Consider the following 24052-nt stretch of genomic DNA (forward strand, 5'->3'; position numbering starts at 1 on the left):
TAAAATTTATTGTCCCGACAGCAATTTTAAATCTAAATAATTTAAAGTTTCTAACGTGTAACAATAGGCTATTATAGCATTATAGTCTTGACAAATAATAAAATATATTTTATAATTTATTTACTTTTTATTTTCAATTTTTGCACAATATTGCCTAATCTAATGTATACAAAACATCTCCAATTTAATTGTCTGATAAAGACTTTCTTTCTCAACGGATTAGATCTTACAAATAGTATACTCGACTACAAAATAACGAGAGAAAAAAATGAAGAATTCTCTATTGTTATCAAATAAAATATTTATTCATTTCAGATCACATATGCATGAAAATCACAATGATTTTCCGATTACAGCAAAGTTAAAAATATAAAACGGATACAAAATCACACAGGAATAATGATTATTAAAAAATAAATATTCATTAAACTACGCGGTTAGTATGTGATACATGTTGTCATGTAGTTTGTTTTCGTATTTATTTTGATAACTTTCATTTAAGGCGTACTGTAATAACAGTNAAATTTTTTTTTTTTTTTTTTTTTTTTTTGCATATTTTTAGAATTGTTGCCAAATATGATGATAAGAATGAAGAATGAAGTACACATTATGATTTCCTTAGAAATGTTTAAGTTTAAAAAAAAGTCAAAATATAATGGATCATTATCGAGAAAAGCGAGATTTAAATATCAAATCTGCTTATTTGTCTGTGGAATTTCCCAATGATCACCTTATTCTCCTCTCAGCTTCCTCACGTAATCAAACTGATTTTTATATTTTTAATATGCCTTTTATTCTCACTTAAATAGTTTGTCTCAACTTCCTCAGTAGTGACCAATTAGATATAAATAGCATATTTGCTTTAAATATTAATTTTTCTATTACAGATAAAATTTCACCTGTTTTCGGAAATTAACTAAACTGTTTATATCCAGACGGAATACACTGTAACGAACATTAAATTTCTTTCTTCTAATCCCTTAAGATTATCAACTAATAATAATAGGAAATATCGATGAAAACTATACATTTATTCTAAGATAACATAACGTACAGTATTCCAAAACAAAATTCAGTTATTCTGAAGTTTGCTTATGCGTACCGCAACCAATGTACTTTACTTACTAAAATATGTACCAATATTGACTGCTAAATATACCTTTTGTAATTTGTTTAAATTTGGAAAGTAGTACTCTCTAATTGAAATTACTAATTGATCGTTTGATACCATATGGTTGACTAAAATAAAATCATTCTGCGCATTTAAAAAAGGAAATAAATTACTATTTTTATATTTCCCACGCTAAGTAGTAATGACCTTTATCAAAATCCAAACTGAAAATCTCGATCCTTTAAATGTATTATTCTCATACATTAAGGAATTCAATGCACGTACGCATTGTAGGTGGGAAACAAAACCGAAATGTTGGCATGGGTCCGGCCAATGTAACAGGTGATGATGATAGAAGCTGCAGAGAAAACTGTCTCTGATGTTATAAGAGGGTGGGGCATTCATAAAAACCAGAAGGGAGAAGAACGATCTTGGCACGCGGCAGACGCGCGCCCTACCTTGTTAAATTTAGGTGGGATGGGGCTTGGCCCCCCGGGGCTTTAGAAGAAAATGATCAGCCAAAAGAAAACAAAAAGCGGATACAAATGCTCAGGGAGCGTTTAAAAATTGCGATCGCGTCCCATCTTCCTGTTGGTAATGAGCAATAATCAGAAATGTTTACGAAAACACAAATGGTTGTGCATTAGCTTAAAACTTTAAAATTCAAGTAAAATGTAACTGTTTTTTTTTTTTATTTACCTATTACGAAGAAAGTTTTTCTTCAGAAAATTTTACACCATTCAACTATTACTTTAATTTGTCTATTTTGTTTATGTATAATATTTTATATCCCAATACAATGTAATCGAATAATTTCATTTCGCTTAATATAAGAGGGAAAAAATATGTTTCTTTTCTTTTTTTTTTTTTCTTTCTTTTTCTTTTTCTTTTTTTTTCCCCTTTGTTTCTTCTCTTTTTTTACGTTTCCATTAATACTTTACATGTGAAAATTAGCACTTTTATTCATTTTATGAAAACTTAATTTTTTATCAATATGATTCATATTATAGTATTAAATATTAATATCAATTATGCATCTCGATTTAAAATTTTAAAGAACAACTTAGCCAGCACCAAAGAAAATAAATCTATAAGCGAATAAGGAAAATAAATGTACTTTTTTTATTATATTTAAAAATTACGTTTTCAAATATGCTCTTTTATTTTTTAATTTGATAATGATTAAAAGCGCTTAAAATACGATCATTTTTCCATCATATTAATCTATTAAAGTATAATATCTAAAATGTGAAAATTTATATTAAATACCTCAAAAATTTATTACAAAAAAATATCTACAGAAATAATATCTATTATTTATATTAAATATGCTTTTTATACTTTGTATAAGTGTAATTTTTTAACTTTTACGTAATTACTAAGGGTGAAAATTCGGTAAATCCATGCATTACATTGGAAAGTCACATTGCATCATAGCTTTTTACCAAAATTCAAATTCTCAAGTAAAGGAAGAAGTAACTAAAGCTTCTTATCCTTATTTTTTTTTAAATAAGATTTTGCTTGATTTTAACTTTTTTACCTAAAATTACTAATTTTTATTTTTTATTTTTAGGAATGGATGAAAGCAAAGTCACTCTTGGTAAGTAAAGATCTAAAAAGAACTAATCAGATCGAACTAAAAATCTATTAAGATCTAGTTTTACTAACTGAATTCATCGCGTGATTGATTTTTCAAATTTTAATCTCGTAATGAACTTTTTCTTAAAAAAGGCAAATTCCTTGCTAATTTTACAGGCGTTTCAGGCATGCAAAAACAAACATTTTTAGAAAACAACATGTTTATACATTTATTTATGATGATATTTAGGAAGTAATTCAGATTGAAAGGAGATTTTGCATTCCTTTCAATATGTAAATACTAAGCTTGCTGATAAAAAGAAGTAACGGAACGGAGGAAGAAGGATGCAAAATCTCTCTAAACTACTAACATATTCTGCGCGTAGAAAGTAAGGCAATATATGAACCTCTCAATCTGAAAAATTATTCATCTTTACACTAGACAGGAATCAATTTCATAAAATGAAAATAAAATGCATTTTTTCTCAATTTAAACACCGAAAAGATAATTTTTATTTTTACTAACAATCGATAGGCTTTAAGCTTAGAAAATTGTCTAAAACTAAATTGTAAAGAAATAGTTTTTATCGGTTTTGTTTTTTTATAACACCATTTTATTAGAAATTTTTAACCCAAGTCATTTTCAATTTTTTCCCCTATGCGTATCCTGGTGGAAAATTGTGTTCAAAATTCACAAATTTATTCAAATAGATCTACTTAATAGACACATAACTTTTGAAACATAAATAATTTTCGTAAATATCTTACGAACAGTACTAAAATAGATCTAACAGTTTCCTTTGCACGTCAGTCTTTAAACGAACCTGTCAGAAAGATCCGATCTAAGGTGGAGTCTTCTTAGATTTAAAAATGAATCCACGATTCTTTATACTGTAAGGTTCTAAGTCAGTTATATATCTAAATATGTCCAAAACCCGAAATTCGTGAGCTATTTCATTATTTCCTCATAATGACACGTCTCAACGGAAGAATAAAAATACGAAAATAGAGATGCTGACTTTATGTATACATATATATATTTTTATTGTATATAACAATTCATCTGTCAAGATTTGCAGTAGGAGTAACTGAAAATGTAAACACGCGCTAAAAAGATGGGTCTATTTCTTACCAAAGACAAGCATATTTTTTTAACAAAAGTTTTAATCTGATAATTTATTTTTATACGAAATAGAATATGATATTTATTTTTACTTCTTTTCTTCTCCTTTCGAGAACATTACAAAAATAAGGAAAAGATTACTCTCAAAATATGTCAAAATTACATCAGATTCCTTTTATTTCTATTTTAGCATTAAATTATTATGGAAAAATTCTGTTTTTAAAATTTATTCATTACTTTAAGAAGACTTAAAAAAGGAAGAAAAAAATTCCAAATCAGAATTATAAAGATGTGAGAAATTCTGTAAAGAAGTAGGAATTTACTTTGTTGAAATTACTTTTTTTCTTCCTTCCTTTTCCTCCAGATTTTTGATTGGAAAATAATTTTCTTCTCAAAAAATTGTGAATACATTTTAAAAATTTATGCTAGCAGTTTATATCGCACGTTAACTCAGTGCTCTGTCCAAAAGTTATTAAGATGCTCTCAATTTTATGTTGAGCACTTACATCATAATTACTATTTTAACAAAAAATATGATAAAGATTTACTTTATTTTATTAAAAAAAATTAATACACATAATTTTTTATTAAATATTTTTCAGAAAACGCGATATATTTACAGTGGGTAATTTTTTTTTTTTTTTTCATTTTTTTGTAGAGACAATGTNGTAATTTTTTTTTTTTTTTTCATTTTTTTTTTTTTTCATTTTTTTTTAAGAATTTTGATAATCATACAGTAGCACACTGTAATTATTTTTAATAGCTTTTGTTAGTTTTTATTTTTACCTTTTTTATCAGCTTTCGGTCGATTGAATTTCAATGACAAATTTCTGTTTTAATTTATTAAACTACTAATTCAAAAAAAGAAAAGAATAACATAATGAAACTATTATTTTAAGCATAACTTAAGTTTTCTTAAACTAAATTTCAACTTTATCACAGTTGATTTTTAAAGAATAATAACTGATAATTATTTCAACTACGCATTTTGTATAGTAAACAAAGAATTTGAATTACTTGGCTCATACCGTAATTAAGTTTTACCTACTCACACCAGATTGTTCATATTAACTATCCTGCAAGATTCTCAGTGGACTTAAGGGTTTTTAATATTTTAAATAATAATTTTAACTGTAATTTTAATAATAATTATTTGATTTAATGATAATTATCTGAAAATTTTTATCTTATTCAAAAACTTTGTTTACAAATACGATTTTTAAAGTTGTTGTTTTTTTAAAAAAAACCTTATTTAAACAGGAATGTTGTGCTCAATTTTACAAAATATATCCGGACATCCCTTTTTTACGGCAGTAATAGTAAATATTAAAATTAAGTAATACTTAATTCTTTTTCTTAAGGTGCGGATTCTTTTTTTTTTCTTCCTAATTTAAAATCTTCTGAATCAAAAAGTCATCACCATTGGTAACTTTGAGATCTCTAATTTATTGCAATTAATTGCACTGAAACTAATTTATTACAAGCTAATGTATTGCACTGAAACATTATTTTAGCGCACAGCAAACCTTCTATAAGTAATATCAAATATTGTGGCCAAAATATTCTAAACTTTTTTAAAAAATTTCTATAGTTAATTTTTTAAAATTTTTCTCTGTACGAAAGAAAAAAATCCAAAATAAAATTTTGAAGTTTTTTCGTTTATAATCGTTTATATTAAATCGTTTATAACTAAATGTAAAAAAAGCATTAACGAACTATTTTTATTAACTTCGAAAGAATTATGTTAAATTAATAATTATTATAAATTTATTTTTCTGGAAGACCTTATAGCGAATTATAATTTAATAATATAATTTTATTTTAGTTTCTTTGAATTAATTATAGATTCCTGCAATTATAGATTCTCGCAATTATAGTTTTCCATTCAGAAGTAAAAACAGAATTAAATCAACATGTATATTACTTTTAAAATAAATGTTATTAGAATTATTGATATTTCCAAAATATACTGAGTTTATTATTGCTATTAATTTTAATTCTTTATTTATGCAGTCGTAAATCTGCAGACTTGTATGATAAATCAGCTCAATAGTTATAGAAATAAATATCACATATTGCAGACAAACAACAAGCGGGGGTCACAACGAGTGTTGTAAAGGATTAAAAAAATAATAAAAATTATTTAAACCCGATACTAAAAAGGCTTTTTTGGAGAGCGATTTTTAATTTCTAAATTTATAAGTCTTCTAAATATGGAAGTTTCAACAGGTTTTTAAACATTGATTTTTTAGTTCAAAATTAATATTTTATTTTTTAGGATTGTTTTGAATGAGATTAGCATCTTAATGTTTCTTTTTCTTTCACCCATAAAAATTTTATTCATATACTAACTTTGCTCCAATCATTTTATATTAATTCTTATTACAATATTAAAGCTAATTTAAGATTCATAAAAAAGCAATTTTTTTATTGTTAGTTGATTTTTTCTTAATTATCTTACATGTTTATACAAATGAATACCATTAAACGTGAACAAAATATTCACCATAAATTCAAAACTTTTATTTAAACACTAACTTTTATTTAGACGAAACAGAATTCTTAAGTTGAACTGGAAATTTATTTTAATAAAATTTAAAATGTAACAAAGTTTAAAGTAATTTAAAACCAGTATCTTCTTAGTTTTTTATTTTAAATTACGCCTTTATGACTAATTTATTGAAAATTACCAAACATTTCTAATTTTTCTAATACTCCTAAAATGCCTAATTAATTTTTTTGAGTTGTTGAGTCTATTATCTTATTTTTTTCGACTTCTCTAACTTTTTTCGTTCTTTTTTCTCCTTTTTTTTAATTTTTAGTAGCATTGTAAAAATGCTTTTATCTAAAAAGGGAAGAAAATTTATGTTTGCTATTTGGCTCTGATATTTTCATCAATAAAACAATCTTTAAAAATACAATAATATCTAGCAATTTCGCATTAATTTGTAAAAAGTAAGATTTGTATGGTTTTAAAATAATTTTTTCTATTCTCTTTATTTAAATTACTCTTATGACTATATTTCACAATTTTCCTGACAATTTGCTAACATTGTTAATATTTTCTTTTTCCTCCCTTTTTTCCTTTTTTTTTTAAGAAGTTATTAAGAATTTTTTTTGTGGTATGAAAGTATCGAAACGTGTACAATACATAAAAAATTTTTCGAGAGAGGGATAATTTTTGTGTGTTTTCACTGTTATATAATTTTACTATTTTGTGAGTTTCATCAATTAAAATTGCTCTAAATTATCATATCTTTCAAAATTAGGCTAAACAATTTATAAAATTCGCTAAAAATCAGGGAATTATATCAATGAAATTTTTACTTTAAGAGTTACGTTTTCCGTAACGCTGCACTAGAGTTACGTTAATGTTGTTAGTTTGGAATTCATTCGTAGTAAAGTTTGAAGATAATCCTGGCACATGCGTGAACTACCATACCGTGAGTGAACTTTTTCTGTACTACAAGTGCCATTCTCACTGTCAGTGGTAAAATCGCGTGTGCGAATTCGGAGGTGAGAACGAAATCTTGTTTGGTAAATTTTTCGTGAGGGAAATGTATTCCCAGGTTCTCATTTACATTTCCGAATTCACACATGCAATTTTTTCACATATGGTTTGAATGGTGGCTAATACTCCACTAGCAGGTTAATGAAGCTAAATATTCGTAAAACTGGTTTAAAAAAGTATCTTAATAAAGTTTAAACCTGCTAGTAGAAACACGAAGTGAATTTTCGCAGCCTTCGAACGTAGACGGTGACGTCGGTCTTTACCCAAGTCTATTCGATACCAGCATCCAATAGTAAAACATTGGGCTGGGTACAATGGCTTCATCATCGTCCGCGTTTGAGTGCTGCGGGCAAGTTTTTCTTGGGAAAATATTTTGTACCATTCTGGTTCTGACGAATCACATATGCAAACGCATGAAAATGCGGTTCGCATTCACCATTTATGCTTTTTCTAAGCATTTGTACGTGCTTCTGAGGTAATCAAACGCTGTGGGAATGGCACCTAAAATTTTTCATCAAGGTTTTGATTACGTCGTTTAAGGTGGTCCTAAAGTGAAATCTAGTCTAAACCTTAATGACGCTGACAATCGCACCCTGCCTCAGGCTAAAATTTAGTTGCCCAGAAAGATTTTAACTTTCAGTTGTTTGTCAACTTCGAAAAGAGGTATTTTTTCTTTTAGCGATTTTTAGACGTAAATAAATCAATGCATTACAATGTTATATATAGTGATGTGAACAAGTATAGAAAGACTTCTAGTATCACAAAAAAAAATTCGTTTTAGATTAATAATTTAGATTTCTTTACTTTGACGTCCTTTAAATAAATCTACAAAAAATTAATTGTGTGTATATTAGATAATCCATTTGTGGTATTTATATAATGTGACCAATTTTCTACTGTGAAAAAAATCAAAATTCTAGATCAGTGGTTCCTGAACTTTTTTGTCTCGTAGACCCCTTGCTATGTTTTTCGGTTTTGGGTAGACCCCCTGCTTACCTGATATTGATTTTTTGTAAATTCACCAACTTCTAATGTATTTTTGACAACTGGTATAGTGCTACTCACTGTGAAAGATTTAAATTTCTAACTCTAGTGAAGGGTAGAGTGAAAAACTTTAAAAAAAAACACATGTTAATTTTATACATTCATTAATTAAATTCAAACTAATTTAATTTAATAAATATGTACTCCGCTACTACTATTATAATTGCGGAAATAAGTTTGTATACAAAACCGTAGAAGTATATTGCTGGTCTATTTATTATGTTTTCACGTAAAAACTAAGCAACAAATCTCCGCTATCTTGTGCGCAGATAAAGCTGGAGGTCTAGCTAGCTGAAGAGTTGACACAGACTAGGCTACAATTTATTTGTTACAAAATAAAACCTTACACACAGAGAAAATAAATACGAACGTGAGCGGAGCTGCAGGCAACTGCTAGTTTATAACAATTCAGTTTCATATATCAAAAAATAATCCTAATAACTTAAATTTTAATGAAATTTTTACTTCAAAGCTACTTTTATAAATTATGTAGAATGTAGATAGATATATGTCTTTATATTATAAGGTAGTATAATGTAAGTAAAGAGATACTAGCAGCGTATGTTGATTATTCCATTCATGAAATGCCAACATTAAAAGTCACGACCTGCTCATATGAGATTCACTATTGTTGACCCCCATTTTCATTTCATGGTACCCCAATTTTTTTTCACTTGACATGGACCCCTTGCAGGTTGTCGTCGACCCCTGGTTGCCTGGGGGTCGATATAGACCACTTTGGGAATCACTGTTCTAGACAGTCAATATTTCCAAGTGAATGCCTCACATAATTATTACATTATTATTTGAATAAAAGTGTAACGTTACTTCGTGCTGGAAAAATTGTTTTCGTATGAATTTTTTATTTTGATTAACATATTCTTTGACTTCCGTTTCCCTTCTCTCTAACTGTTGATATATGTTGAACCTATTATTTAAAGCAAGATGAATACACTAGACGAGATCTATTATTCCGGGAAAAATGGAAAATATGGCAAGCAGTTGAAAAATTAACATGAGCAACTTACTATTGGCTATCACAACGCTCAAATACGCCATTTGGGGCGAGACCGGTTTCATGTCTTTGGCCCTTCTCCCTTCCCTCTCCTCCTCTTATCTGTTGTAGGCGATCGCAAAGCTCGAATACGCCATCTGGGGAGAGATCGGTTTCATGCCTTTGGCCCTTCTCCCTCCTGCTCTTTTCAGTTATATAGGAATGTACTACGAAATTTTCCCTTTTCGTAATATTTTTCCTTTCTTTAGAACTTTGCTTTCTTTAGTGCGTTTCCTTAGAACTATGTTTAATGTAGTTTTCAGTTCCATATAGTTTTCCAACTTAAAACATTTTAATCTATATGAAAATTAAGAGAGAAACTAAAGTACTTCCTCTCTCTATGACTCTCCACACGCTAATGGGGAAAGTATGCAAAGTGTTGCCATAGGTAGAGAATTCTGCTCTACGCCACCTGCAGCCCATTTCGATCGCCAATAAGCGTTTATCTTTTCTTTCTTATTACTTGCAAAATTACAGAGTGTGGTTTTATTCTCTATTTCAGATTCCAGTCAACAATTTTATTCAAAATTCTTACCTGAAATTATTCTATGTCTATGAAAAGCTTATTATTCTAATTTTTTTCATTGCATAAAGAAATGACTTTTTATGATAGTAAATTATTTTAACTCAATTAGAATTAAAAAGTTAAGAATAAAAATTATTGACTTATCTTTTCCCAGTGATCAGAAAAATTACATTATTTTTGTAGTTTACTACAATTATTTTGTTAAAAATGTAGTTTATTACAACTACTTTTTTTAATGTAGTCAAAAAATACTATTTTTGAAATGTTGTAATTGTTCTTCTACTTTAAGGAGATAAATTTTACTAGAGAATTTAATTTACACCTATATTTAAAATGATTTTGAATAAAAAAAAATTGCCTTTTATTAGACATGATAAATTATTAAGAAATATTTATTCATGTTTACTTGAGCCAGTTTGTTATTCTAAAACATTTTTTTTCGAGTTCCTTCAATTAATCTTTAATTTATTTATGCCTTATTTCACAGCGAATATTTATTTTAAAAATGCTAGGAAGTTATCTAATATTTGCAATTTTAAGTGTTTAATGCTCCTGCCTTAAGAAATTAAGTACATCATAAATATGTTCCTTTCCTTTTAAATAACTTTAATTTTTCATATGTGTACATTCACTTGTGAAAAGATGCAAAAATTGTTCATAATGGCTAGTTAAAAATAGATATACGTGATTCTAAAAACATAATTCATGTTAATGCTCAGCTGCGGCCATAAGAGTAAGATTTCTCTCCATCAAATTCGAAAAAGTGGTAGCTTTATAACATTGTTTCTATTCTAAAATTTCGTTGTGAAGTTTATAAAGCAGGTAAATGTTATGATTTTTATATTTAAGAATTTACTTGCAAATAATTTTTTTCTGATTTCATGATAATACTTTACCGAATGGCTTTCTATGTCTGATTAAGAAATTTAAGACAAAAAAGAAAAAAAAATATGAAGATTTTTATTTCAATATGAGGAATTTACGGGATCAATTTTTTTTTTATCTTAAGCATTCTTTATTTTACCTTTTTTAGGCGATAAATGATGATTTTTTATGAAACTTTAAATTTTTTGATAAAAATTGTGATCAAAAACTTTTTTTGCGAAATTAAATTATATAACATTATGTGTCTGTGTGTACTTTTTGCATATTTTAATGTTTGAAGTACTATGGTTCAAAATGTAAAGTTTAAATAGACCTTTCGTTATTACATAGCTTCACCAAAGATATCTCCTGTGCAACTGATGATCGTGTTCTGCTAGCAGTCATTCGTCTCAGATTACAACGCCTCCTATAGGTCGTTGCGTTCGCGAATCCATCGTCCCAGCCTGAATTTGCCGTTCTGACTTTTACTTCAACTTTCTGCTATTCAACAAGCCACAACCATGGACTTCATTAATGGATATACAAAGCTATAAGCTAACGCAAAGAGCTCGTCGCACTTCTATCGCACATCCTGTCGTACCAAAGAATAACAAAAATATCAGAGATAAGGATAAGTGAGGAATGCCTTACTGAAGATAATTATGTTATGTCTTACTGAAGATAACTGAATTATATGTGTTTCAGTAATCAAAAGGAAATCTATCTTCTGAGACTAAGTGTAATAATGAGTGATTTAGTGTATTATATATTTTTGATTCCTGTTACTCTCCCCGTTGTTATGTTTTTCATCTTTTTTGCATGGATGGGATTCCAGTTATTTGTAAACAATTGATGTTAAATGCTTATATTGAATCTTTCAAACTTTCTTGCAAAATTAATGCCATGAACATGGTACCTTCAGCCTTGTCAAATAGAAATGTTATGCTGTCCTGCGGATCATTGCAAAAAATACTTGATGGTATTGATGTAGATAGTGCAACTCTACAAATTCTCGGCTATAAAAGAGTGCCTGGGGAAGGAATCGAGCGCTTTCGATTGCTGGTAAATGATGGCATTTTATTGTTTTCATTCGCAGTACTTGCAACTCACCTTAATAGTTTAATTAAAGACAGGAAACTTGAGAAATTTTCTGTCTTCAAACTTAACAAATATGCTTGCAATGATGTACAACCAAATAAAAAGATTATTCTTTGTCTTGACATTACACCTCTGATACCAGGTTGCCAAATAAATAGTCAAATTGAGTACAATAAAGATAAAAATGCAGAAGTATTTAATAATAATATTGAATCTAGTCATCTTGCACCAATAAATCATAGCAGCAAATCTATTGTTGAGACCAGTAATACTTCCACTTCAGTTACAACCAAAGCTCTAATGAATCCAACTTCTTACAATAATTCCAATGATAACACTCATCCTGTTACAAAGAAGAATATCACTTCAGCTCCTACATTGTTGACTTCTGCTGCTTCCAAAACACTAGTTGCCCCTTCCAGTAGTATATTTTCCAGCTCAACTAATAATAGCAATCAGTTTGTTCTTGAGACCAGTAATACTACATCATCATCTTCAGTTTTGACCCAGGCTCCAGTTATTCCTTCAACCAGCCGATTTTCTAATTCAATCAGTAATAATTTGGCCAGTAATAGTAATTGGGACAAAACTGAAGTCTCAGCTTCAAGAAATGTCCAGCCAAAGCCAGTTGTGCCTATTTTTAGTCTAACACCATATCAAAATAAATGGACTATTAGAGCTTGTGTTATTTATAAGACTCCTGTTTCGTGCTATAGTAAGGACAAGAAAAGTGGGAAGCTTTTTTCTTTCTTCTTATTAGATGATAGTGGGGAAATAAAGGCAACTGCCTTTGATAGACAAGCTGAAGAATTATATCAGTTTCTTCAAATAAATAAATTATATTACATCTCTGGTGCTAATGTACGGTTATCGCGAACTGATTCATCAATCCATGATTTTGAATTGACAATATCTGATTACACAAAAATTGAACTAGTCTCTGATGATAATTTAGAGATTCCAGAACTAATATTTAACTTTATTGATATAAACCAAATTGTTGAAGCAAAAAAAAGTTTTGTAGATGTAATTGGAATCTGTGTGGCTATTGAAAAAAGAACTATAGTTGCTAAAGCAACTAACAAAGAGATACAAAAACTAGATGTCCACTTAATGAGCATGGATCAAAGCAAAATTATTGTTACCGTTTGGGGTAATGAAGCCGAAAACTATCAACTTGATGATTATCCAGTGATTGCTTTTAAAAGGGCAAAGGTTACAGAGTTTAATGGTTGTTCTTTAAACATGGGACCATCTAGTATGATGTTTGTAAACCCCAATCTAAGGCAAGCACATGCACTTAAATCGTGGTTTAATGAACATCGTAGCTCTTTACAACTTGACATACTTGAAAGAAATCAAATATGGAAGACAGTTGCTGATATCAATGAATTAGATGTCAGTAATCTTAATGTAACTGACTATAGCACTGTTAAAGCTACAATAGTTATGGTTCAAAAAGATAATGCAATGTATCAAGCCTGTCCTTTGACTGACTGTTTTAAAAAAGTTTCACAGACGGTTAATGGCCAGTACCACTGCAACAAGTGCAATAAAGATTATGACACTTATTCTTGGACTCTATTGTTAAAGATAAATATAGCTGATTTTTCCTCTGGTATTTGGGCTGTAGCTTTCAGGGAAACTGCAGAATTTCTTTTGAATCTAAAATCAACTGATTTAAGTGCACTTAAAGAACAAAGTGAGGATAAATATCAAGATATACTTTCTAGCTTGCATTTTAAATCGTTTATATTTAAACTTCGCTCCAGAGTTGAAGTTTTTAATGATACTAATCAATTAAAAATATCTATTCTAGATTCAAAGCCAATTAATACCTTATCTTACACTAAAAAGCTTTTGTTAGATATTAATCGATTGGAAAAAATATTGAGTACTAATAAATAGGTTGTAAGAAGTTTCATGTTAATAGCAGTAACTATATTTACAGTATTTAAGTTAGTTGGATGTTCTATCTTGCAAAATTGCAAACAACTTACTTATTGATAAGAAAATAAATCAAGACCTTTATATTATTTATATTCTGAATTTTTCTTTAATTCAACAAAAGGAAGTTGAATTTTGAGGCTATCAGATAAAAATCGTCTGTTTTAAATTCTAAACCAATTGAAATCTCTGTGCTTTTAAATATTTTTATTAAAGATTGTTCAACCGGAAAAGTATAAGTACATGGGTAAATAAACGCACCTATACTTATTTCAATTATTGCTTTTATTTATTCCGTGTTATATATGATCTGACTTAATCATATTTGCTACAGTACTTAAATTATATTGTCTTCTTTTAAATTATTTTTTTTTTAATCTTATTACTCTATTAATAAATATAAGCAGTTGCTTATTTAATTTCTTTATTTACATTCTATGATTTATTTTTGTAAATTTATTCCCTCAAAATAAAAATTTAATTTCAAGATAAGTTTTCTAGCCTTTTCTCTCTCAAACATATATATTTAAATGACTTAGAGTTAGCCCAGTGGTAGTTTCTACATTTTTCTTTTCTTCTTTTTCTGCATCAAATTTGACTTATAACTCTGTTTGACCATCTTAACTAAATTATACAATGTCATTTAAATTTTTAACAACATAGTTGACTTATTGTTTGTATGACATTTAACTCTACATTCAGTTAATTTTTTTTAACTCTAATTTGGGCTTGAAGTTTTCATTTATGCTAATAAGTTTATAATAAACTTTGTTTCCTAAGCTAGTCAATATCATGGAAAATCTCTTATTATTTATCAGTTGGTATTGAATGTGGCTGATTATAACAACCTGTGTTTTTATATTGAATGTTCTGTTTATGCTTATTTTAATACATATATGTATTTTTCAAATATTAAGTTTTTTATCCTTCTGCAAAGTAATTTTTTTCTTTATGTACATATTTAATTACCTCACTTGAATTTTGCTATCGATTACTTTTACTTTATATTCAATATTTTTATATTACTGACATTTTGTAGCTTTTATAACATTTTAAGTATAGACAGCATTAGATTTATATTTTTAGAAATTTTTTAGAGTATGTTAAATATTTTGAACAGAAAAATTTAAATTTTATTTTTATGTAGCTATCTTAACAATGGTCTGTTAAAGTGTTTACCTTCTTTAGAAAATTGCTGGTGCTACTGCTGAAATGTGCTATAGTGATGAGCCTTTTTCTTTTCAATTTTATTTCATACTAAATCAATTTTTAAGGTCGTTTGATTTTATTAACTTTGGAACATAGTATTTAAAACAGTGTACCCTTTTCAGACTCTTGTGTCATGAAAACCCATGTGCACTTCAAGATTATTTATTATATTTATTTTTAAAAATTATTTAACTTCCTTAACTATCGACTTTAAACTGACGTGACTAGCACTTCAGTTCTTTCCTTAAAAGGAAATCAGTTTCTTTTATTGTTATTCAATAAAGTTTTTATTCAATTTCGATTAAGTAATTTGACATTAAAGGAGTTGTTGTTATTCAATGAAATTTTTATTCAATTTCGACCAAATAATTTGACATTAAAAGAGTTGTTGTTATTCAATGAAATTTTTATTCAATTTCGACCAAGTAATTCGACATTAAAAGAGTTGTTGTAATTTGAAAATGAATTGTTTTAATTGTAAAATATGAGAATTTCTTGACATTTATGAAGTTTAAAAAGCTATAGCAGATTATCTGAAATAAAAAAATTTGATTATTATATGTTACTGATAATAATTAAACTATCAATTCTGAATGCAAAGGGTATCTTCATAGAAAATTACTTCTCCATTTTCGATGGTGCAGTTACTATTAGTGTTGTTTTTTTAAAAACAAGGGTTCCTGTTCCTAAACTCTGACATATCTTTTTGTCTGGAAGAATAGTAACATTTCACATAAATGTGAATAGTCAGCTCCTTTAGAAAAATTTGAATATCTCTTCATAAACCTCTTTTAGTAAGGTTTAATGATGAAAAATTTTGTAGGAAATAACTATTTAATTTTTATATAACATAAGCTGTGTTTATTTTATAATTCTTACATTTTGTGAATTAAAATAATAATATTGATATGGATATAATTGTTAATCCTAGTGGAATACCTTTGTCAGCTGTACAAAAAATGAGCTATTGTCATTTTACTGGAAGGGGTTAATGGCGTTTTAATGTTTAAGGGGCAGTCAAATAAAAAAAAAGAAAACAACTACAAAAGAATCGTGTGGCAGCGAATTTTGTGTGCTCTAGCACTGTAGGCCACAAAGATAAGAACCACACATCTCTGCTCAGCTCCAGAGCAATTTACTATTACAACTTTACAGACCTGTGCATTTTCACATGCATTTCTCTTACCTTTAAGATAACTGTTTTGACAATTGTGTTCCCACTTAGACAAAGAATGTATTTTATGGCAAATGTTTGATTTTCATTTGACTCGAAGACTAACCCTTATATATTTAGATGCTTGGTTGTACGTGTAAAAAAAAGATGCTTAATGTTACATGTAATTATTTTATAAGAATGATTTAGACTAAATAAACTATTTTCATTAATAAATTAAGGGTTATAAAATCCTGTTGTGAATAAAACCGTAATTTATGTTAGACAAGTGAGAAGCATGATAAATATTCGAATGCAAATTGCTCAATATGCTTTTGAAAAAGAAAACATGTGTTCAAAAAAAAATTTTTTTTTTTTTTAATAGAAATATTGAATGAAGTGCAATTCTAAATCATAATGCTTGCTTGGCTCAGGGCTAAAAATTATTAGTGTAATCTGAATTAAATGTTAAAGTTAAGCTCATGAAAATGTTTTTTTTTTAATGCTACAAAGCATTCAGTTCTAGGTAAAAATGTTAAAGGGATTCCATACTGTTGGAAAAAATATTCACATCTCACTAACTGCATCTATTCGAGGTAAATAAACTGTGCTGTTAAAATAGTGATATAAGTTATACAGTATGTAATAATTACGCAATTATAAATAAAATATTTCTCAATTAACATGATTTCTAATTAAACTTAGAAAAAAAATTTTTTTTGAAAATTAATAACTTTTTGAGAAAGTTAGAAAATGAGTTTAAAAGTTTTCTTACTTGTTAAATTTAGGTCTGTATGATTAGAAAAGTTTTCTTTAAGCTCAGCAGCTAGTTATAGGCAATACTAGAAGAAATTTTTTTCATTAACTTAATCTCTTTTCTTTATTTATTGTAAACAGAGTTTTCAAGTATTATATGTTTTGGTACATGTGGTGTGATATTAATTTGAATCTTATTCTGTGTCAATTAAACTGTTAAAAAGTCATTGAAAGTGCCATTAAAATTGCAAAATCTATGTTGCTGAAATATATTTTTATATGTAATTATTTTTTCAAAAATATTGTGTGAGGCTGATCAAATAATTATGTAAGCAAGTACATATTGGGATATTTGTTAATCTGCGACTTCCATTTGTTGCAATAATAGGAAGATTTGCTCGGTATAAGTCTTTGATTATTTAACCTAGATTTTTCTCTCTATTCAGCTGGGTTGTTTTCTTGTTTTACAAATCCATTTCTACCTCATAATTCAATGAAAAGGAGGAATAGAGAGCGCTATGCAGTATTTAGATTTTCCTAGACAACAAAGATTGCTAAAATATTTTTCTGATAAGATTTCAGATCTAATCTGATAGTCAGATTTATTTGATTTAAATCCTATTTTTTAATTGAAATTGAATTTTTTTTATTTTTACTAGCCAAATCATCCGATAAAGTGTATTGTCAATGCTTAATATTATTTAAAAACAATAATATGGCTAAAATAATTCAAAAATTATTATTTAGTAATTACTAACTAATCACTGAATAAATAAAATCATGGTTATTTTTGTTCAAGTCATCCTAAAAATATTTTATCCAACTTTGATCGTAAAGCATAGTAGATTGTGTAGATAACTTTGTTTTTTTAATGATTTAAAATTCATTTGTTTATTTTTACAGCATCGAAGCTAGCAAGTTGTAATGCATCCTGATGCAAAATGAATACTATTAAAACATAGGAACACTTTTTGTTCTCAGAACTTTTTGTAAATATTAGTAAATTAGTTTATGTTTTATAAATAGATTTTATCATCATCCAGAAATAAAGAGTGCTGAGAAAATCTTAACAGTTCTTTTTAAAGTATAAATTTATTAAAAAAAATTGAATATTTTTTTTCGATAATTCATGTGTCATGTATGATTTGAAAGTAACTGAATCCAGATCCTTTCTCCTCTCAGCAAAATTTAACCTCAAATCAACTCCTGCATGCTTACATAATATTTGAACAGTTCCTGTAGTAAAATATATTTATTGACTTATATTATAATTGCATAGTTCAAGATACATCAATCCTAGTCTTCCTTTTTTAATTAATGGAATTATATAATGAAATATATTTGCTCAAATGAAATGAGACATTGTAAAAAGCATATGTCTAAAGCTATTTTTCTACCAAACTTTACTTATAATGACCATATTTCATGTGATGTTAATTTTAAGTCAATAAACGTTCCAAATGGCAACAGAAAAATGAAAGTTCGAGTATTTATTTCATTTATGTTCTTTAATTATTTATGCTATTTAATGACACTGTCATAATGTTCTTTAGATTAAAATATGTATTTCTTTTATATTTTTGCCGAAAAATATCGAATTTGAAATTATTTTTTGTTCACCACGCACCATTTCCCCATAAAACTGGGTCCCTCAGTAGACCAATCGTTAAGACACGGTTCCCAGTATATCACCGAAGTCAAACACTAATTTGTTAAATCTGTGTCTGTCTTTTTTTAAAAGATGGTTTATATTTCGTTGGTAATTTTCTTTTCAGTCCTGTAAAAATAGACATTTTCTTAGGAAAATTTAAAACTAAAATTTTGTTTTATAGAAATCTTTGTTATGTTCATATAAATGATACCTGAACACTTCCATTCTCTCCTCTGTACTTTCCCCCCTGCTTTGAGAGAAATGAGGGGAGGTGATTTGAAGGAGTAGAAAATGAATTTCTTCTACACCGGCAAGTGAGGCATTATTTGCGATGCATTTTGATAGCTTTAAAATTTTCCCAAGAGTGCCACAATTCTGCTAAAGGGAAGGTTATGTTTTTTTTTTTCAGATTCATTTTTTAAAATTAAAATTGCACTTATTTCACAATAAAATATCTAGCCAATTTTTCTTTATAGAAGATGTATGTATTTCCTGACAGAAAAGGTTAATATCTCCCTGGATTATATCGGAAATCGAAGCCGCCGTTTCCACACTTCTGAACTTGGGCGAAAAAATAGCCACCTTCAGTTAGGGAAGCCCAAGTTTATTTTAAGTACCATCCCGTTCATTATATTACATATGAAATTTGTCCCGCAGTGGACTGATCGTAAAGACACGGCTCCCAGTAGAACAACGAAGTCAAGCATCACTAGCTGCGGTCAGAAAGCGGGTGGGTGACCAATTTGATCAGGTTGCGTAGGGACCGAGGTTGTTCGGTATCGGTTCTCGTTAAACTGTTCTACCATAAAGTGCTCGCTTTCACGCTCTGGATCGTCGGGCTACCAAAGCAGGGGGGCCATCCCCTCTGCAGAGGATCAAAATTACGATTGCATGTCTTCGGATCTGGAAACATCCGTATGGATGTTTCCCACACCGTCGCCAAATAGCCCATTGTGCATCTCTAGTGCTACGTAAATAAAGTACTTTCCATTACAAATTTGATTCGTAAACCTTCATACTTTTATCCTTTCCAAAAAAAATTCACTTCATGGGCGTGTTTGGGGTGGGTATTTATCCCTCTCAATAATTCAAAATCTCTGAAGGTCCCCCTCTATATTTGAGACAAAGAAAATTTGTTTGAGTCCAATATTACAAGAGTACGGAGTTGAAAATTGATAGCCGTTAACCAAAAACTTGGTCAGCTATTTAACACTTGTCATAAAATTAAATTAAAAGTACGAACATGCGATCTGTCGCTGTCCGGGGCTTTCAACTATATCGGTTTGATTTGTGTATGCTCTACTTCAATTAAGCGCTTGTATGCTATTCACTTTTAAATGCCGAGGTTCACAGGGCCTTCGAGCCAGGGATCTTAGTGTCTCACAATTTGTAAGTTTTTTATTCATTCATACGTGATTCTTGCTTTTATTATAAAATGGGGGAGGGGGAGAAGTTCTTATTCAACTGGAAAACTAATAGCTGAAGGGCATCACTAAAAGAGAATGAAGAGATCTAATCCCATGAATCACTTTAAAAAGTTGGCCCGAAGGACAATATTTCCCGACCATTAAGGCTATAGCTTTTAAGTTTTTTTTTTACTTATTTATTGCATTAGGTTGTGTGCTCATTGCAAAGTGCGAATTATCCTTATCAAGCTTTTCTGCAGTAGACTGATCTTAAAGACATCGTTCACAGTAAAACACTGAAGTCAAGTATCACTGGCGGTGGTCTGTGAGCGGGTGCGTGACCACTTTGATCAGGCTGCAGGATCGAGGGTTCGCAGTATTTGTTCTCGTTAAACTGTTCTACCACAGAGTATTTGGCTTCGTTCGCAGATCGTCGGACTACCACAGCGGAGAAACAATCCCCTATGTTGATGATCAAAATTGTAATGGCATATCTTCGGATCAACCTAAATCAGGGCTCGAAAAACCGTTCGTCCTCGGCTGTCAAAAACTCCCCGCAGACAACGAATTTCTCGAATCCGACGTCCGCACGGACGGCCATTTTTCCGTTAATGTTCGTGATACATTTTCAATTTCAAACTCAAAAAGCGCAGTACCCTCGGATAAATTGACATTCCAGATAACTTGAACTTTGTCATTTAAATTATTTCATAAAGGAAATACTAGGTTACTATTAGTAACCTTGTATTTCTTTCATTACTAATTCATATGTAGTATAATGTAATCCTAGTAACTACTAATTCATAGTGCAATTTATATAAATGTTTGTAATAAATATGAGAAAATTATATTTTTATTTATTTAGAAGCTACGGGTTAGTTTCAAAGGAGGACGGGTACATTGTTGAATGGACAAGCCGTCCTCGCGGACGGGTAAAGTTTCTGAGTTTTTTCGAGCCCTGACCTAAATTATGCTTCCCAGATCGTCGCTCGGGGTTACAGTGGGATTCGAATCCGCTACCTTCACTCTACAGAACGTTTAACGGAACAGTGAGATAGCTACAGCTAATGCCCAGCACCTAGTCCCATTTCTCAAAACCCTTTCCTTTTAACAGTCATGGCCGGAATGCCGCGTAATTTTGAGCTCAAACAGACAACGTGGGCAAAGCCTTGGACTAACCCTTTCTTACCCTGTATGTAGGTACTTTTATTTATGCCGCACTAGAGCTGCATAATGGGCTATTGGCGACGGTCTGAGGAATATCCTTGAGGCTGATCCGACGACATGCCTTCGCAATTTTAATCCTCCGCAGAGGGGATGGCTCCCCTGCTTTGGTAGCCCGACAACCAAAGTCAACCGCGCGAAGTCGAGCAGTTTACGGTAGAACAGTTTAACGATGACCGATACCGCGCACCCTCGGTCCCTACGAATACTGATCAACGTGGTCACCCACCCGCTTACTGACCGCAGCCCGTGAGACTTGACTTCGGTGCTCTACTGGGAACCTTGTCTTTACGATCAGTCTACTGTGTGACTTTTTTACCTTATATCTTTTCAACTCTTTCCCGACAGATTTAATGTTTACCTCGATGCATATGGACGCTGATTATTCATTAATTACGACTTATGAAGCCCTTGTGATTTTTTTTTTTTTAAAGCAGATAGCATAAGTCAGAGAAGGACATCACAATGATACATCCTGAGTCACGGCGTGATTCGAACCCGCTACCTTCACGCCTTAGCGGAATGGCGAGACAGCATAGACAGGAACCTCTGCAAACTACGAAGACGGTTCATAAGCCCTTGTTAACATATACCTCTAATTAGATTAGGATATCAAAGATACTTCCAGTTTTATGGCGACATTCGAACCCCCTTACCCCCACGCTATAAGGTGTTCGACGGATTTTGAGACTGCTCGGCCAGGAATGTGTTTATCATATGAGTTTATCAGATGTTGAGGTGAAAGAAATAGGCGGGGGCAGCGTTTCCAATAAAATTTAATTCATTACGGTTTCTACAAAATTTCCACTTATTTAAAAGATATACGTTAAAAGTATACACGTAAATTCTCTGTGACTGCTAGCCCCAACGCTTTTATATTTTATTCCCTCCATTACAAGTAGTTTGTACTTGTTGAACTGTGTTTTTAAATTTTTACAATTATGAATTTACAGAACAAAGAATTGAGAGGATTCCTTCGCAATGTGTTTCGGGATATGGACATAATGACTTCTAAGGCTCTTGTCGTAAATTATTCTAATGATGAACTTTATGGTAGATTTATGAAGCAGATGAGCGTTTTTTACCAAGCTTTTGGTCCCATGCACAGGAGTGACTTGGAAATGTTTTTTACATCGGCGGACATCATCTGGGACAATTTGGATTCCTTGTTAAACTCCCATTTCGCCAAAATACTCAAAGAATTTACTAATGCATTCCTCATTTTGATGTATGCTTATAGTTTTGCCTTTTCTGTTATAGAGTTTTGTAGACGGAGAACTGGCCATGGATACTTTAAAATAGTTTCGAAATTTATGAAAGATGAGTTTATTGTTGTTATCGCTGATCAGTTTTATGCTGGAGGTGGATGGAAAGGATTGAGCAAGTTTTGTGCGGCACAGAAATTACTTGAAGTATTAGACTTCATAAACGTATGTTACAGTGCGAAAGGAAAATTGCTGACTTTCGTTCAAATTAAGTCTGTTAGAACACGCGAGCAGGATCGTGTGGATTATAAGGGAGGTTTCCTCGATTTCGGGATACATAGTGAACGGACGCTTAATTTATTGAAGAATAATCTTGAAGACTTCGAAAGATCTGTTTTCCTAACTTATGGGGAAGAAATTAGCAGATACCCTTATTTTACCCGTATGCTTACGATATCGTTTTTAAAAATGAACTTAGCCTTGGATCATATAGCAAGGTATTTAAATCCACCTGACGCAGCCAGAAGAATTTTAACGTGTCCATTATTGGATTTCTTCGAAGAGACAATATTAGACTCAGAATAATTTGAATGAAAATGTTGACTCTTACACGAGGCACTAGTGACACAGTGTAGTTCTTCGTGAGATGTTATTTGAATGACACACTGAAAATATGTACGACCGTGCGAATTAAAATCGTCGCACAAATGGTTCCATTAGGACACGGAGGAAGTTCTGACTTCTTGATACGTTATTTGAATGACGCTTTACAAATGAGTACAACTATGTGAATAGAAATGTTTATTCACGGCACTATAGTGACTCGGAGAAAATGCTAATTTCTTCGTGAGATGTTATTTAAATGGCGCTTTTCAAACAAGTACAACTATGCGAATAGAAAAGTTTATATGCAATAATATAGTGACAGAGAAGTACTAATTTCTTCTTGATATGTTATCGCCTTGAAACGACAAAATGAATAAAAGAGTTGATTTGTAATTATGTTACTAACCTGACCAGAATACTTTTTTCTTCGAGATGTTATTTGACTATAGATCAGAATATTTTGTCATAAATTCTGATATTTCTTGATGGTTATATTCACGTGTGGTGAGTTTTATACTAATCTCTCGGATTTTTTAAATATTAAATTATTTTAATACAATTTCATGTTTCATTGTATCTAAAAAATTTTATATGCATTTTTAAATTATACCGTGACAACTTACTAGCTTGTGAATTCCGAGTTATAAATATTTGTGAATACTTTTTATAAAGCAATCTATTATTACGTAGAAACTTTGTTCACTCATTTAAAATTAATATTTATATTATGTATTAATAAATTTGTAATTTTTTTAGCTGTGATTTTCTATTCGTTTGTAAGATTACATTCATATACTAATACGATCCAAAATCTGAAGTTAACAATTTTAAGTCAAAAGCTCGAAATAAATACGAATTTGCAATTCTTCTGCTGCCAGTTTGCGAATCTTCCCAAACAATTGTTAAGCTTTTTATGGTAACAAGGTTTGTTACCATAATAAGTTAAAACAATTGATGGGTTTTAGCGCCGACAACATGAATGGCTC

At 29.9% G+C, this 24052-nt stretch overlaps 1 protein-coding gene across 1 annotated transcript; it reads left to right on the top strand.

Moving 5' to 3' along the window:
• The first annotated feature begins 11358 nt into the window (after positions 1-11358).
• LOC107438992 (replication protein A 70 kDa DNA-binding subunit-like) lies at positions 11359-18454 on the top strand. Its single transcript, XM_043045139.2, has one exon. The coding sequence runs from the start codon at positions 11631-11633 to the stop codon at positions 13815-13817; it is 2187 nt and encodes a 728-aa protein (XP_042901073.1). The 5' UTR covers positions 11359-11630; the 3' UTR covers positions 13818-18454.
• Positions 18455-24052: the final 5598 nt, after the last annotated feature.

Source organism: Parasteatoda tepidariorum, chromosome 1 (genome assembly GCF_043381705.1).
Source record: "Parasteatoda tepidariorum isolate YZ-2023 chromosome 1, CAS_Ptep_4.0, whole genome shotgun sequence".
Taxonomy (NCBI): domain Eukaryota; kingdom Metazoa; phylum Arthropoda; class Arachnida; order Araneae; family Theridiidae; genus Parasteatoda; species Parasteatoda tepidariorum.

What these genes read in the sequence shown, in the direction of transcription:
- LOC107438992 (XM_043045139.2), top strand. Translation starts at nt 11,631, where the DNA reads ATGGATGGGATTCCAGTTATTTGTAAACAATTGATGTTAAATGCTTAT.